The 15,905-nt window shown below is 41.4% G+C and overlaps 2 protein-coding genes across 9 annotated transcripts in view; one reads left to right on the top strand and one right to left on the bottom strand.

Moving 5' to 3' along the window:
* The window catches only part of BCLAF1 (BCL2 associated transcription factor 1), a 44,451-nt gene extending 40,486 nt beyond the window's left edge, over positions 1-3,965 (top strand). For 2 of the 6 annotated variants that reach the window (XM_040429188.1, XM_040429189.1), the window contains exons 10-12: positions 662-811; positions 1,567-1,761; positions 3,413-3,964. In XM_040429188.1, coding sequence (XP_040285122.1) covers positions 662-811; positions 1,567-1,761; positions 3,413-3,418 — 351 coding nt within the window. In that variant the 3' untranslated portion in view covers positions 3,419-3,964. Of the gene's footprint in view, positions 1-661; positions 812-1,566; positions 1,762-3,412 lie in introns of all 6 variants that reach the window. The other 4 variants (XM_040429190.1, XM_040429192.1, XM_040429191.1 and 1 more) reach the window with 4 other exon arrangements.
* Positions 3,966-5,208: 1,243 nt separating this feature from the next.
* LOC120997113 (armadillo repeat-containing protein 1-like) overlaps positions 5,209-15,905 on the bottom strand; it is a 34,113-nt gene continuing 23,416 nt past the window's right edge. For 2 of the 3 annotated variants that reach the window (XM_040427050.1, XM_040427051.1), the window contains exons 4-7: positions 15,088-15,265; positions 9,087-9,203; positions 8,363-8,437; positions 5,209-5,707 (exon numbers count right to left, since the gene is read on the bottom strand). In XM_040427050.1, the coding sequence (XP_040282984.1) occupies positions 5,516-5,707; positions 8,363-8,437; positions 9,087-9,203; positions 15,088-15,265 (562 nt within the window). In that variant the 3' untranslated portion in view covers positions 5,209-5,515. The remainder of the gene's footprint in view (positions 5,708-8,362; positions 8,438-9,086; positions 9,204-15,087; positions 15,266-15,905) is intronic. The other variant, XM_040427052.1, reaches the window with a different exon arrangement.

Raw genomic sequence — 15,905 nt, 5'->3', positions numbered from 1 at the left:
AAAAACCAAGCAAAATGAAAACCATTTCAAAGCCCAATGGCATCAGTCTTTTTGAATGAGGTTTAAAGGGGCTCTCTGGCATTTTAATATTGATGAACTATTCTTAGGATAGATTACTAGTATCAGATTGGCGGGGGCCCAACTTCCCACACCCCTGCCAATCAGCTGTATGAAGTAGCTGTGGTGCTCTGTGGGAGCTTTAGGCCTTATGATGTCACGTTCCTTGGCCAAGTGAATGGGGGTGAGCTGCGATACCAAGCACAGGCGCTATTGAATGGACGGTGCTGTGCTTGGTGAGCTGCGCAGAGGCTGTGGCTTGTTCATAGAGCTGACTTCCTGAGTATAGGCCATCAATATGAAAATGCTGGAGAAACCCTTTAATTGTACATTATGGTTGGCTATGATATTCTCTATCTTTTTGTTTCCTCTTTTTGTACCTTGTGATAGGACTTTTATTTACAGGGACTGTCGTTACATATGACCCTCAATTCATTATATTCTTAATGTCTTCATATGCGTTTGTCACTAAGCTGAAATGCTATGGTGTCTGCTATGTGACAGTACATTTTACAGACTACATTTTGCAAGCAAATTAATTGACCACATAATCATCTTTGCCATGTTCAAAAGGAGCACTTCACCAATTAAACCAATTGTTTAGCAGTTTCGAATTAGAGGCAGAGGCCGTGCTCGAGGGGTGTTTGCTGGGACAAGTACTGCTCCTGTGAATACAGCACCAAGTTTTCAAAAGAGATCTAAAGAGGAGGAGTGGGATCCAGAATATACACCTAAAAGCAAGAAATATTTCCTGGTGGGTTTTCAAGGTTTTACATTTGCATGAACAGACTGCCCACTATACCACACATATTTATCAGATCAACCATTGCCCCAGCCACTGGCTGAAGTGTCTCAGCAATTGGAGTTATGCTGTCCTCTCTGAGCACCGTTCTCTGTATGCAAGAGGGTGGGGTCCAAGAAAATCAGGACTGCTTCCTCACAGGGCGATTCCAGTACTGCGACTTCTTAAAAACCACATTATGTACAGATATGAGGGGCGCCGCCGGAATTGGTGTGCCTGTCATGCTACCCTCAAAGAGGTGATTGATTCCCTTTAAGATGTAGGTTACCTCCCATATATTTTAATTTATTTATATTATAATATATTGAAATTACAATTTAATAAAGAAATTATATTACATTTTAATATTGTAATGTTTGTATCTAGAAACTTCAGAGAGCATCAGATCAACCTGATTGCATTCTCAATGGTAGTACAGGCTTTTTCTGTACATATTTTTTTATATATATATATATATATATATATATATATATTATATTACATAAACTATATTAAATATATTATGATACCATTTTTGGGCTTTACCATGCTGTGGGCAGTGACTTTTGATAAATATCTGTGCTATTTTCAGAATAGAACATGAAGCCACTTGTAAACATATAAAAATCCGAATCGGACATGGCAATTTACAAAAGGATGCCTTCTTGACTGCATAACAAGATAACTTATATGTAGACCTGCTTTAAAACTAAGCTGTGTTTGTTTAGCATGATGACAGAGATGATGGAGTGGATTACTGGGCAAGGAGGGCAAGGGGACGAGGCAACTTCCAGCGAGGAAGAGGAAGGTTTCCTTTTAAAAAGTCTGGGAGCAGTCCAAAATGGACGCATGACAAGTATCAGGGAGATGGCCTTGTAGATGAGGAAGAAGAAGCAATGGAAGAGAGGCGCAAAGATGAAAAGGTAGAAAGTCTTCACCACTACTGTGTGGTTTATATATATATTTTTTTTAAATGGCACATTTCTGCAGAAGTGTAGGCATGTTACTTACCTTGAATGCATTTGGGTTACCACTTGCATACATTCGATGGCATGCAGTGTGAACAGAGTCTAACATAGATCCTTACATGATGTTTAAAGGGGTTGTCCGAGTTATTTTTTTGCATGTTTCGAACTAATCAAATGTAACAGCTTTACCATGCACTTACTGCATCTGTAGTTGCTCCTTTCTCAGATGTCACTGAGGGTCACATAACCTGTGATGTCAGCTTCTCTCCCTGCTCTGATCTGTGCACAAACCTGAGAGCTGATCTGTGTCTGTACACCAGAGGTCACTGTGCTGGCAATGCCCCCCTGCTCTGCCGGCTGCTGCTTATTGCTTTCTCCCTTCAGCAGCACAGACTCAGGGCTGAAGGCTTTACTGAGTAGCTGCAGGCAGTGAGGAGACAAATGCTGGGCACAGGAGCTGACAGAGTTCTGCAGAGCATTGCACAACAGGTAGGGGGAAGATCCTGTGTGTATCAGCAGTGTCATTGTACAGCTGGGACTTGTAGTACTACACATACAACATGCTGCTGAGTCTCCCAGCAAGCAGACATGTCACTCAGGGCAGACTTATTCATTACCTTTGCAGAGCAGGGTGAGGGGCAGAGATTGTTTCAGGTAAACAAAGGGCCAGAAGAAAGCCAGGGAAATGAGGAAATAGGTTTTTTATTTTTTTTTTGCCTAAAACTTGCTTAGCTCAGTCTGATTAACAGTGCTATTTTTTTATTTATTTTTTTCTCGTAACTGACAACCCTTTTAATTGGCAGTACAGACTGTACATTCACATTTCAACTGGCTTCCTGTTACCAGTGTATTATGGGAGCTCCGGAAACTGTTGTTAGGTCATGTTAGACAGGGGAATAGAGGTAAACCACTTGCCCAAAGGAAACCAGCAGTGGTTTGAAACCTATGGATATATTTATGAATATGAAAACTTGAAATGGCATTAAATTGGATACAGAAGCATTAATGCTGAGTGCCTCATGACTTACTGTTAAACCATGGAAGCTATATAGTGTGTCATGGTGGACTATGCTATGTGCTGCTTTCACAGGTGTCCACCACTTTCTCCCGTGGAAACATAAGATCAGCATAAACTGGGAAATAACATAGGAATCAATGGAAATACCCATTGTTGCAGACTATGGATACTGTGCTAAGCTGCACACAGTAGTAGCAGGGGGTTGAAGTGGTTTTCCAACACTGACCCCCACCGATCAGCTGTTTGAGGTCCTGTGAGTGCCTCTGCCTTCTCCTTGCACACCAAGCACAGTGCTGTACATTGTATAGCGGCTGTGCTTGGTATTGTGCTCAGCCCCAATGTATGGCGCTGTGAGAAGGCAGCTCACAGGCGCACAGTGACTTCTTAAACAGATGATCGGTGGGAGTGCTGGGTGTCGGACCTCCACTGATCAGATACTAATGACCTATCCTGAGGATAAGTCATCAGTATCAAAATCTCTGAAAACCCTTTAAAGTAAAATTGTAATTCTTCATGTTTGTGGCACTTATTGATAACAGTTGCAATATTCTTATATTTAGACCCTCAACATGTTTCTTTTATTCACAGGAGTAAAGCGTCTGGTGAAGCCCAATACTACAAGATATTTTTTTTATTGACTACCTTTCATTAGTCATTTCGAACTCTATTTTAATTCAGTTGCTGATCAACAAACTGAACTTTGTTTTAAAGAATCTTTTTTTTTTTTTCACGTCGAATACATTTATGCCAAGGCCCTGGAAGAAATTGGAAAATGTGATCTGTCTTTCAACCACATCTTTTAAGAATTGGCTTTTAAGTGTTTCAGTTTATGCTGCGTGTCTGCCATGGTTGTATGGTGAAGATTGTAGTTTGGTTCTTTTTGCAATAGATAAAAATTTGCTTTGCACATAGGGTGGATTTTAAAGCTGCCTAAAGTAAAATTGGACTTTGCCATTTTTTAAGAGCAGAATATTAAATCTGCTCTGGATTGCTGTGGGCAATTCAGGCTACTTTAACACTAGCGTTTTCAATCCCGCTATTGATCCGTCATAGGATCTTAATAGCGGAAGAAAATGCTTCCCCATTCATTTCCAATGGAGATAAAACTTAAACGGAATGCACCAGAATGCATTCTGTTCCGTCTGGTTGCGTCCCCATCACGGACAGAATAACTGTGCAAGCAGCGTTTTTCTGTCCGATGTGGTGCGGAGCAAGACTGGTCCGTCCAGACACACAATGTAAGTCAATGGGGATGGATTTGTTTTCTCGGACACAATAGAAAATGGATCCGTCCCCCATTGACTTTCAATGGTGTTCAAGATGGATCCGTCATGGCTATAGAAGAGTAATACAACCGGATCCATTCATGACTGATGCATGCAGTTGTATTATTATAACGGAAGTGTTTTTTTGTGGATCCACAAAAAACACTAGTGTGAAAGTAGGCCTAAGACAGTTTCATAAATTCCCCCTATAGAATGTATGCGATGATTCCTTGAACTCCTGGATTTTTTTCTTGTATAGGTTTGTCCGCAGTTGAATTTTATTTACAGACTTGATATTAAAGGGGTTGTGTGGAAAAAAAAGGCTAAAAATAATATACTTCCTGTGTGTGGCATATTTTTGTTCAAAATCTTCCTGGAGGATGTCTTTTATCATTGTCTATGTGGACTATGGGCAAAGGTGTTGGAGCTGGAAACTTAGTTGTAGATTTAAAGAGGTTATCCAGAGTGGCTGACCTCTACTGGGTTGGGTCTCTATCTGTCCATAACCAGCTCTTCATCTTCCTGGTGAGCAGTTATCAACATCCTATTGGACTAAGGGAGGGTGACCTGCTCTCTGTCACAACTAATGGTCACTGATGACATAATGGGAGCAGGTCTCCTATGTGGTCACAGTATGTTGATTGTGCTCAGTGCATTAGTTTGTACGTGTGTATATTAAAACTGAATAACTATCCTAGCAACCATCAGTGAAAAACACTTTGCATCCGGATGCCTTCAGTTTTTCACACAAGCTCCATTCACTTCTATGGATCCAGAGCATGCTGCGAGTTCTCCTGAATGTAGAGATGATGCATGAAAAACAATGCTCAATAGCATAGATCCATTGAAATGAAAGGCTCAGGCTTCACAACATGCATTGCATCCAGACGGATTTCAAAACTTTTTGAAATTCCTAAAATTGCACAATATAATTTTTTTTTTTTAAAGCTGAACTACTTTTCTACTAACTCCACCCAAAACTAGCTGTGCAATTGCCATCCCAATAATCTGATTAGCTAGTCTTAGTCATCTTATTCTTTATTTACCAAGTACAGACATGTATACAAAACTAACAAAAATCATACAGTAATAAGTGCTACAAGACTGAGAAGCACTGGCATCAGGTAGAATTTGAACTATTCCAAGACAAATTCTTTTTCCTTCCCCCAGTTTGCAGCATTGGTAGTCGCATCTCATTCAGCTGGTTGGTGCAGATTTCAGTCCTGGTCTAGTGAGCCTCCAAGCACCATGGAATAAAGTCTTCTTGTACATGACTGAGAATTGCCTGACATCGAGCTACAAAAACAGTCAGGTAGATCCTGGTGTGAAGCTCACATATTCTGAGAAGCTTCTAGTGTTTCTAATTGTAATAGATCACATAGAAATACACAGGACAATATGTACATTGATGAACATTTCATGGAGGTCACCAGTAAAAAGTTTTACTAAGAAAACCGGCTGCTGCATTTAGCCAACTTCCACGAGATTCATCCTTTGATGTAGGACGGGTTAAAGCCTTTTCCAGATCTTTCTGAGGACTCTCCTCTTCTGGCAAGTAGTCCGGTAAGCACTGGATCTTTTCCACTGGATTGTTCATAACTGGCAGTGGAACATAAACCTATGCAAAGGGCAGACAGCAGGCAAGGTTTACACATGGGAATACTCAAACAGCTTGTACAGGATGAGTAAAACATGGCTGTCTTACCAGAACCAGCACTACTACTATCCAGATATGGTATGATATTTCTAGTTAAAGGGCATCTGTCAGCAGATTTGTACCTATGAATCTGTCTGACCTGTTACACATGCACTTGGCAGCTGAAGGCATCTGTGTTGGTCCCATGTCCACATTACTGAGAAAAATGATGTTTTAATACATACAAATGAGCCTCTAGGAGCAATTGTGGCATTGCTGTTATACCTAGAGGTTCAGGTCTCGCCACACCCTCTGACACTGCCTGGTCTGTCAAAGTGCAGAGCCTCTAGGTCTAATGGCAACGCCCCTAGAGGCTCATTTGTATGTATTAAAACATCATTTTTCTCAGTAATGTGGACATGGGACCAACACAGATGCCTTCAGCTGCCAAGTGCATGTGTAACAGGTCAGCCAGATTCATAGGTACAAATCTGCTGACAGATGCCCTTTAATCTATGGACAGGTGTGGTATTGTTCCTGATAAACGACAATAGCAATATCGTTCTCATCCTGGAGATTTCTTAAAGGGAACCTGTCACCTATTTTGACCATATAAAACCGTTAAAATAGCAATGTGCAATAAAGTACCTTCTTACCTACATGTGTCTTTCTTTTATTCAACTTTTCATTCTTATAAAAAAAAAATATTTCTGATATGTAAATGAGGTTCCAAGGTGCCCAGAGGGGCGTTATTCCTCTCCTCTAGTGCCCAGTATCGCCCCTCTGCAGTGCCCAGCCCGCCTTTCTTCCAAGCCCAGCACGCCTCCTCATAAATAAATGTCCTCCCACATACTGGCCGAACAGCGCCGCCCCCTCTCCACCACGTCATTTAATTCGTTGCACCATCGTGCTTCCTCCTCTCTTGGCCTACGGCGCCGGCCCCTTCCATTACATCATTGAATTTATTCATAGCACCAGCCCTCCCTTCCTCCTCTCTTGTCCTCCGAAATCCCACACAGGCGCAGTATCAGTGAGTGCCTGCACAATTCTCCTGTTCCAGAGGGCTATGAATACATTTAATGATGTAATGGGAGGGGAAGGGGGCGGCGCCGTAGGCCAAGAGAGGAGGAAGCATGATGGTGCAAAGAATAAATTAAATGATGTGGCGGGGAGGGGGCGGCACCGTTCGGCAAGGATGTACGAGTACATTTATTTATGAGGAGGCGTGCTGGGCTAGGAAGAAAGGCCGGCACTGGGCACTAGAGCAGAGTAATAACGCCCCTCTGGTAACCTTGGAACCTGATTTGTATATCCAAAAAATTGCTTTTTTATAAGAATGAAAAGTTGAATAAAAGAAAGACACATGTAGGTAAGAATGTACTTTATTGCACATTTGCTATTTTAACGGTTTTATATGGTCAAAATAGGGGACAGGTTCCCTTTAAAGGGAACCTGTCATCACCTTTATGCTGTCCTTACTAACAGCAGTATAAAGTAGAGACCGGTAAGTTGATTTCAGCGTTCTGTCATTTATAAGTTATAAGTAAGTGGTTGCCGAGAACCAACATCACAATCATTGCAGACTGGGCCTGGAAAAGAGTCCCGGCCACCTGAGAAGAGTCATGGTTATTCATAAATGCCTGTCCACCTGCTGATGACTGACAGGCTTCTACCTAGTTTTCTCCCTTTCTCTCTAGGAGAGAACTGCCAATCATCAGCAGATGGACGGGGAGAGCAGGAGATTATGAATAACTGACTTCTCAAGTAGATTTGACTCTTTTCAAGGCCTGGGCTGCAATGATTATGATGCTGGTTCTCAGCAACCACTTACTATTATCTCATGAGTGACACACTGCTGACATCAGCATTTCTGTCTCTAAGTTATGCTGTCCTCAGTACGGTCAGCAGAAAGTTGATGACAGGTTCCCTTTAAGTTTTCATCTAGATTTCTGCCCCGCTGACTGTAATTATTAGTAAGAGGGGAAATATTTACTTACCATACCTAATAGTTTTGCTAAGTAAGGCCTTATTCACACAGTCAGTGTTTGTTTGATCACAGAGTGTGAACCAAAACCCAAGTGCAGATCTTCCCATAATACCTTATCCCTGTGGAGGCTCACAATCACTGACTGTGTGAATAAGGCCTAATGCAGAGGTTTACAACTAACCAACCTTTTCAGAGTATGAATATTTATAGATACATGTAAACCACACAGAATTTATGTATCTGTGCTATGAGTTGTCACTATAAACTACATTCTTAGGAGTTACATTAATTCCTATACAAAAAAGTTTGCAGAGTTGAAGCCATGTACTCACCTCTGATTCTAAGAATAAGTGGAGCAGCAACTTCCATCAGAAAATGTCTAGCATGTGATGTACTAATCAGCAGCGTACAGATACTATGGGGTGGAGATGTATCATTGAGGGCTGCATGGTCCTCGCCAATGAGCAAGTGATGGATCTGCATCACATGTCAATAAGCACTTGCATCAAGGCACTACCATTCAGCTTGTTGACAGTTTCCACATAGTCATTTAGTTTTTTTTCTACTTTCACGTACTCAGACTAAAACCATATGTAGGACTGAACGCCCCAGATGCCAAAACATCCTACTGTGTTCTGGACAGTGCGTACCTCTTTCCCCCAGTCATTCTTTATCACCTGCTGCGCCTTCAGGACTTTTGTTTCTGCGATGGCGGATGTTAAACACTGTTAAGGACAGCAGCAATATACTAAACATGGACATACAAATGGACAGTACACCGAAAGTAAGCTGCCATTGGATGGCTTCAGATATGGTCACAAGCCTTCCAGATTACGACCATTTTTTCCCCATCAAAACAATGGGCACCTTTGTGGAACCGAACATATCAATTTATTTGTATGTATTCATGCATTTCCAGGAGGAATAGCAGAGTTATTTACTGGAGAAAAGAATTAGTCAAGATATTTGACTGGTCATCTTCAATACCATTTTCGTATGCTCCTCTCCAGAGAAGTTCATATCTTTATCACCTATGGGCCGCAGACATAATGGAAACGAGATGCCTATGCATCATGTGTGTAGAGAAAGGGGGAGTAGATAACCTGTGACCATTACCTATTCTGAATGTTGGATTGTGTCATCTAGCTACAGAGATTTTACCAGTCATTGTAATCCTGCTTGTGATAATGAGATGACTGCTGAAAAGTAATTTCGACAGAAGAGGAATTTAGTGAAATCCTATTATCAGGCTTAGTGGTCAGCATGAAAACTGCAGGATTTTAAAAATAATCACCAAACTATTCTTAAAAAAATATGTTCATTATAAAACTGTAATTTGGTAGTGGATATTAGCACCATTTCATATGCTCGTACCTCTGTTGCCAGGTCTGGCTTTACCCGCACTGTGCACCTCCTGATTGCTATCTGAAATGTAAAGCTGATGACTCCTTTCACCTTCAATAATGCTTCTTCACATAGGGATTTCCTTTCCTGGAATTAAAGATGCTCCAATAAGATTGACTGCATATTTTGTCAAAATTCAAATTAACCCCTTCAATGCCAAATATGTAATAACAGGTCACAACTTTAAAAAGGGGTTTCTCTAGCTTTCATACAACCTGGGTAGTAAGATTGTTTCACCACTACTGACCATTCTGTCGTGCCACTAATTCCACATTCTGGACCGTGCTCACATGACTGCATGCGGGCACCTGCTGGTGCTTCGAATGGATATGCTACTATGTTTTCCTGTTCAGTTACATGTACATGTACATCAGGGATGGCCAGCCTGCGGCTCTCTAGCTGTTGCAAAACTACAACTCCCAGCATGCCCCTACAGCAGGGCATGGTGGGAATTGTAGTTTTAGAACAGCTGGAGAGCCACAGGTTGGTCAGCCCTGATGTACATTATGCAGCTGTTTGAGAAGACGTGGGATATCCAGTTGAGAAATCACCAGAAGAGCTTGCAGCCAGTCAGGTGTTCTCATGAGCAAAGCCCAGACTGCTGAATCGGCAGCGAGACAGAATGGTAAGTAGTGGTGAAACTATCTTCCTTCCACAGGATCCAGCAGATAGGAGAAGTATACGTTATAGCTTTACATTGTTCATTCCCTTCCACAACCAGCTTCTTGCTTTAGTTCAAAACATTAACCCCTTCCTGACCTCCGCCATACATGGCAGATGTTGGGTCTTTTAAAGATGTCACCTGCTCAGGAGTTGAGTGGGCACCATAGCTGCCAGATATCTGCTGTTTTACACAGCAGCCATCCGGAGGCAGAGTCCGTGATCAGCAATAATGCCAACCATTGACTTAACTCCTTAGATACCATGGCCAACTGTGACCACAGCACCTGAGAGGTCTCCATCTTGCATAGACTGCAAAGTTAAATCATTGCAGTCTATAGGATGAGCAACGTTCAGGCCCCCTAGGGGGAATAAAAATGTATGTACTAAAAAAAAAAAAAAAAAAAAAAAAAAAAAAAAAAGAAGAAGTGTAAAAAGTTTTTAAAAATATTAAGAAATTTAAAATCAACCCTCCATTCCCTGTACAGAAAACAAAGTCCTTCTACAGGTTAGCACCATACATTGGACAAAATGCCTGGAGAACCTCTTTAAGTATAAATACACAAGAAATACTATAAAAATTTGGTATTGCTGTGATCATACCTGGAAAATAAAGTTAACACATACATAAGTTTTACCACATACAGTAGGAAACGTCATAAAAACCTGTAAAAGTGTGGCAGAATAATTTTTTCCAGTTCCACCCAATTTGGATTTTTTTCCAGCTTCCCATGAGATTGTATGTAATATTAAAGAGGACCTGTTACCAAAAATGCAAAGCAACCTGCAGATGTTATAGAGCAGGATAAGCTCCTGTACTGAAGAAAAAGCTAATATATAAATGTATAAATTACAAGTTTTACTGAATCATTTCTCACAAAACTATATATCAGTCTGCTCAGCTCCTCCTGCTCTATACCATGCTACTGTCAGATGCGCTGCGTTTTTTAGTGACAGGCCCACTTTAACCACCTCAGCCCCCAGTGCTTAAACACCCTGAAAGACCAGGCCACTTTTTACACTTCTGACCTACACTACTTTCACCGTTTATTGCTCGGTCATGCAACTTACCACCCAAATGAATTTTACCTCCTTTTCTTCTCACTAATAGAGCTTTCATTTGGTGGCATTTCATTGCTGCTGACATTTTTACTTTTTTTGTTATTAATCGAAATTTAACGATTTTTTTGCAAAAAAAATGACATTTTTCAGTTGTAAAATTTTGCAAAAAAAACGACATCCATATATAAATTTTGCTCTAAATTTATTGTTCTACATGTCTTTGATAAAAAAAATATGTTTGGGTAAAAAAAAAAAATGCTTTGGGTAAAAGTTATAGCGTTTGGATGCAGTTCCCACTGTCCCTTGGGGGAAGAGTACAACTAATAAAAATGATGTGCACTCCAAAACTATTATATCCGATGCAAACGATTCCCATTCTGGTCAAACATAAGGATATATTGGACTTGGAGTCAGCATTCAGAGCTTTTATCTGGAGGGGACGCAAGCCTCGCATAGCTTTCCCGAAACTAAAAAAAAAAAAAAAAAAAAAAAAAAAAAAAAAAAAGTTATAGCGTTTACAAACTATGGTACAAAAATGTGAATTTCCGCTTTTTGAAGCAGCTCTGACTTTCTGAGCACCTGTCATGTTTCCTGAGGTTCTACAATGGCCAGACAGTACAAACACCCCACAAATGACCCCATTTCGGAAAGTACACACCCTAAGGTATTCGCTGATGGGCATAGTGAGTTCATAGAACTTTTTATTTTTTGTCACAAGTTAGCGGAAAATGATGTTTTTTTTTTTCCTTACAAAGTCTCATATTCCACTAACTTGTGACAAAAAATAAAAACTTCTATGAACTCACTATGCCCATCACGAAATACCTTGGGGTCTCTTCTTTCCAAAATGGGGTCACTTGTGGGGTAGTTATACTGCCCTGGCATTCTAGGGGCCCAAATGTGTGGTAAGGAGTTTGAAATCAAATTCTGTAAAAAATGACCTGTGAAATCCGAAAGGTGCTCTTTGGAATATGGGCCCCTTTGCCCACCTAGGCTGCAAAAAAGTGTCACACATCTGGTATCTCTGTATTCAGGAGAAGTTGAGGAATGTGTTTTGGGGTGTCATTTTACATATACCCATGCTGGGTGAGATAAATATCTTGGTCAAATGCCAACTTTGTATAAAAAAAAAAAAATGGGAAAAGTTGTCTTTTGCCAAGATATTTCTCTCACCCAGCATGGGTATATGTAAAATGACACCCCAAAACACATTCCCCAACTTCTCCTGAGTACGGAGATACCAGATGTGTGACACTTTTTTGCAGCCTAGGTGGGCAAAGGGGCCCATATTCCAAAGAGCACCTTTCGGATTTTACAGGTCATTTTTTACAGAATTTGATTTCAAACTCCTTACCACACATTTGGGCCCCTAGAATGCCAGGGCAGTATAACTACCCCACAAGTGACCCCATTTTGGAAAGAAGAGACCCCAAGGTATTCGCTGATGGGCATAGTGAGTTCATGGAAGTTTTTATTTTTTGTCACAAGTTAGTGGAATATGAGACTTTGTATGAAAAAAAAAATAAAAAAATTATCATTTTCCACTAACTTGTGACAAAAAATAAAAAATTCTAGGAACTCGCCATGCCCCTCACGGAATACCTTGGGGTGTCTTCTTTCCAAAATGGGGTCACTTGTGGGGTAGTTATACTGCCCTGGCATTTTCCAGGGGCCCTAATGTGTGGTAAGTAGGTAAATGACCTGTGAAATCCTAAAGGTGCTCTTTGGAATATGGGCCCCTTTGCCCACCTAGGCTGCAAAAAAGTGTCACACATGTGGTATCGCCGTATTCAGGAGAAGTTGGGGAATGTGTTTTGGGGTGTCATTTTACATATACCCTTGCTGGGTGAGAGAAATATCTTGGCAAAAGACAACTTTTCCCATTTTTTTATACAAAGTTGGCATTTGACCAAGATATTTCTCTCACCCGGCATGGGTATATGTAAAATGACACCCCAAAACACATTCCCCAACTTCTCCTGAGTACGGCGATACCAGATGTGTGACACTTTTTTGCAGCCTAGATGCGCAAAGGTGCCCAAATTCCTTTTAGGAGGGCATTTTTAGACATTTGGATACCAGACTTCTTCTCACGCTTTGGGGCCCCTAGAATGCCAGGGCAGTATAAATACCCCACATGTGACCCCATTTTGGAAAGAAGACACCCCAAGGTATTCAATGAGGGGCATGGCGAGTTCATAGAATTTTTTTTTTTTTGGCACAAGTTAGCGGAAATTGATTTTTTTAATTTTTTTCTCACAAAGTCTCCCGTTCCGCTAACTTGGGACAAAAATTTCAATCTTTCATGGACTCAATATGCCCCTCACGGAATACCTGGGGGTGTCTTCTTTCCGAAATGGGGTCACATGTGGGGTATTTATACTGCCCTGGCATTCTAGGGGCCCTAAAGCGTGAGAAGAAGTCTGGAATATAAATGTCTAAAAAATTTTACGCATTTGGATTCCGTGAGGGGTATGGGGAGTTCATGTGAGATTTTATTTTTTGACACAAGTTAGTGGAATATGAGACTTTGTAAGAAAAAAAATATATATAATTCCGCTAACTTGGGCCAAAAAAATGTCTGAATGGAGACTTACAGAGGGTGATCAATGACAGGGGGAGTGATCAGGGAGTCTATATGGGGTGATCACCACAGTCATTGATCACCCCCCACTGGAAGGCTCCAGGGAGACGCCTGTATGTGTTTTGCGGATCCGATCCATCTATCAGTGGATCCGTAAAAATCATGCGGACATCTGAATGGAGCTTTACAGGGGGTTGATCAATGACAGGGGTGTAATCAATGACAGGGGGGTGATCAGGGAGTCTATATGGGGTGATAACCACAGTCATTGATCACGCCCCTGTAAGGCTTCATTCAGACGTCCGTATGCGTTTTGCGGATCCGATCCATCTATCAGTGGATCCGTAAAAATCATGCGGACGTCTGAATGGAGCTTTACAGGGGGTTGATCAATGACAGGGGGGTAATCGATGACAGGGGGGTAATCAGGGAGTCTATATGGGGTGATCAGGGGCTAATAAGGGGTTAATAAGTGACGGGAGGGGGGGGGGGGGGGTGTAGTGTAGTGGTGCTTAGTGCTACTTTACTGAGCTGCCTGTGTCCTCTGGTGGTCGATCCGAAAAAGGGGACCACCAGAGGAGCAGGTAGCAGGTATATTAGACGCTGTTATCAAAACAGCGTCTAATATACCTGTTAGGGGTTAAAAAAAAAAACCACATCTCTAGCCTGCCAGCGAACGATCGCCGCTGGCAGGCTGGAGATCAACTCTCTTACCTTCCGTTCCTGTGAGCGCGCGCACGTTCACAGGAAGTCTCGCGAGATGACGCATATATGCGTGACTGTGCGCAGCGCTGCCACCTCCGGAACGCGATCCTGCGTTAGGCGGTCCGGAGGTGGTTAAATGGTGCCATTAGAAAGTACATGTCCTGCAAAAAAAAACAAGCCCTCCTGTAAGCAGAAAATTAAAAATGTGAAGGCAGAGAAGAAAAAAAGGAAATTAAAAAACTCCACAAAATTCCTCTGTCAGGAGGGGGTTAAATAGAATCTCAAAATAATGTAAGGCTATTTCTGGATTGATGCGGATACCTTTAAATAGGTATTCCAACTCACACATTCACAGAACCTATTTGATAAAAGGCGACATATGGTTTTTCTATAACTCCCTTGGAAGTGAATGGACAGAGAAGCAGGTCTGCCCACCTCTCCATTCATTCACCGCCTAAATGCAGCAACCAGAGGCAGATGTACCAGGACAGGAGAAGGGAGCCCCGTTTGCCAGGTAAGTGCAGGTCCCAAAGTTAAGACCTGGACCAATCACATTTATGGCATATCTACGGGATAATAACAAGTATGAGTAGAGAATACCCCTTAAATGCATCAATAGGAATCGAGCTATAAGTTGTGTGACGAGAATTTATTAAACGCAGCATGCTAGTTTTCTGGCACCATAAAGTCACAAATCCCCACTTGTGCAAACATTTGCAACTTTTTAGGGGTTTTGCACAGCCTTTGGCTTGGCACTTGTATTAGTTCATGCCACAAAACTATGGCGTAAATCATACCCCAAATCTACACCAACTGCTAGCTGCCTTAGATTTCAGTTCTGGTGCACAGATGGTCCCAAAATGTGCCACAGTTATTAAGAGATGTGTGCCTTTTAATAATCGGGACGCATCTGATGCCAGTGGACCACAGGGCATATAAAACTCTGTTCATATTCCTTACCAGATCATCCAGTCCATGAATATGGAGTGTTATGGTTTTTGCTCTTTTGTTTGCACTTGAAATGAAGAACTGCAGGTTGTGCTGCTTGGTCTTTGTTTCTGGTGTATGTACGTGACTTGGCACGCTTAGTGACTTATGAATCCGATGGGCCAGTAGTTTGATATGATTATTCAGGTCACTGAAGAAAAGGTAATAAATAGGTTATAGAAAGGCCTTGTTCTTTATTGTAAAAGATTATTATAGAAAAATGCAGACTGACCAATATTAGAAAGCTTGTTCTATGCACTGATCAGCCAGAACATTAATACCGTGCAAAATGAGTTACATCGATTATCTCATGACAAAATTTGTGAAGGTGATGTGTTGGAAGCAGGAAAAATTGCTTCAGGCCTCATTCATTTTTCTGTCAGTGTCACGTCTGTGAAAAAAAGCGTACGTGTGTATCTGTGAAGGATCCGTGGTGGTTCGCGTTTACCATCCGTGTGGCATCCGTAATTCACGGAAGTTGCTCAGCTGAAAATTTTATTTCTAAAGAATCTCTTATTAGTCTTCAGTGAAAAACGGACGCAACATCCGTGTTGTGTCAGTGATTTTCACGGACCCATAGACTTCAATGGGTGCGCTTGGTCCGCATCACGGATCAAAGTATTGCATGTCCCCATGATTTTTTTTTTTACTTACCCACGGTCATTAAAACAAATACTGAAATGTGAACAGACACATTTAAATCAATGAGCACATGTAGTGTCCACAGAAAACGTGGACAATACACGTCAGTGAAAAACGGAAATGTGAACGAGGCCTTAGCAAGAGCCATT

This window comes from Bufo bufo, chromosome 4, assembly GCF_905171765.1.
Source record: "Bufo bufo chromosome 4, aBufBuf1.1, whole genome shotgun sequence".
NCBI classification, from domain to species: domain Eukaryota; kingdom Metazoa; phylum Chordata; class Amphibia; order Anura; family Bufonidae; genus Bufo; species Bufo bufo.
This window is presented reverse-complemented; position numbering and strand designations above follow the sequence as displayed.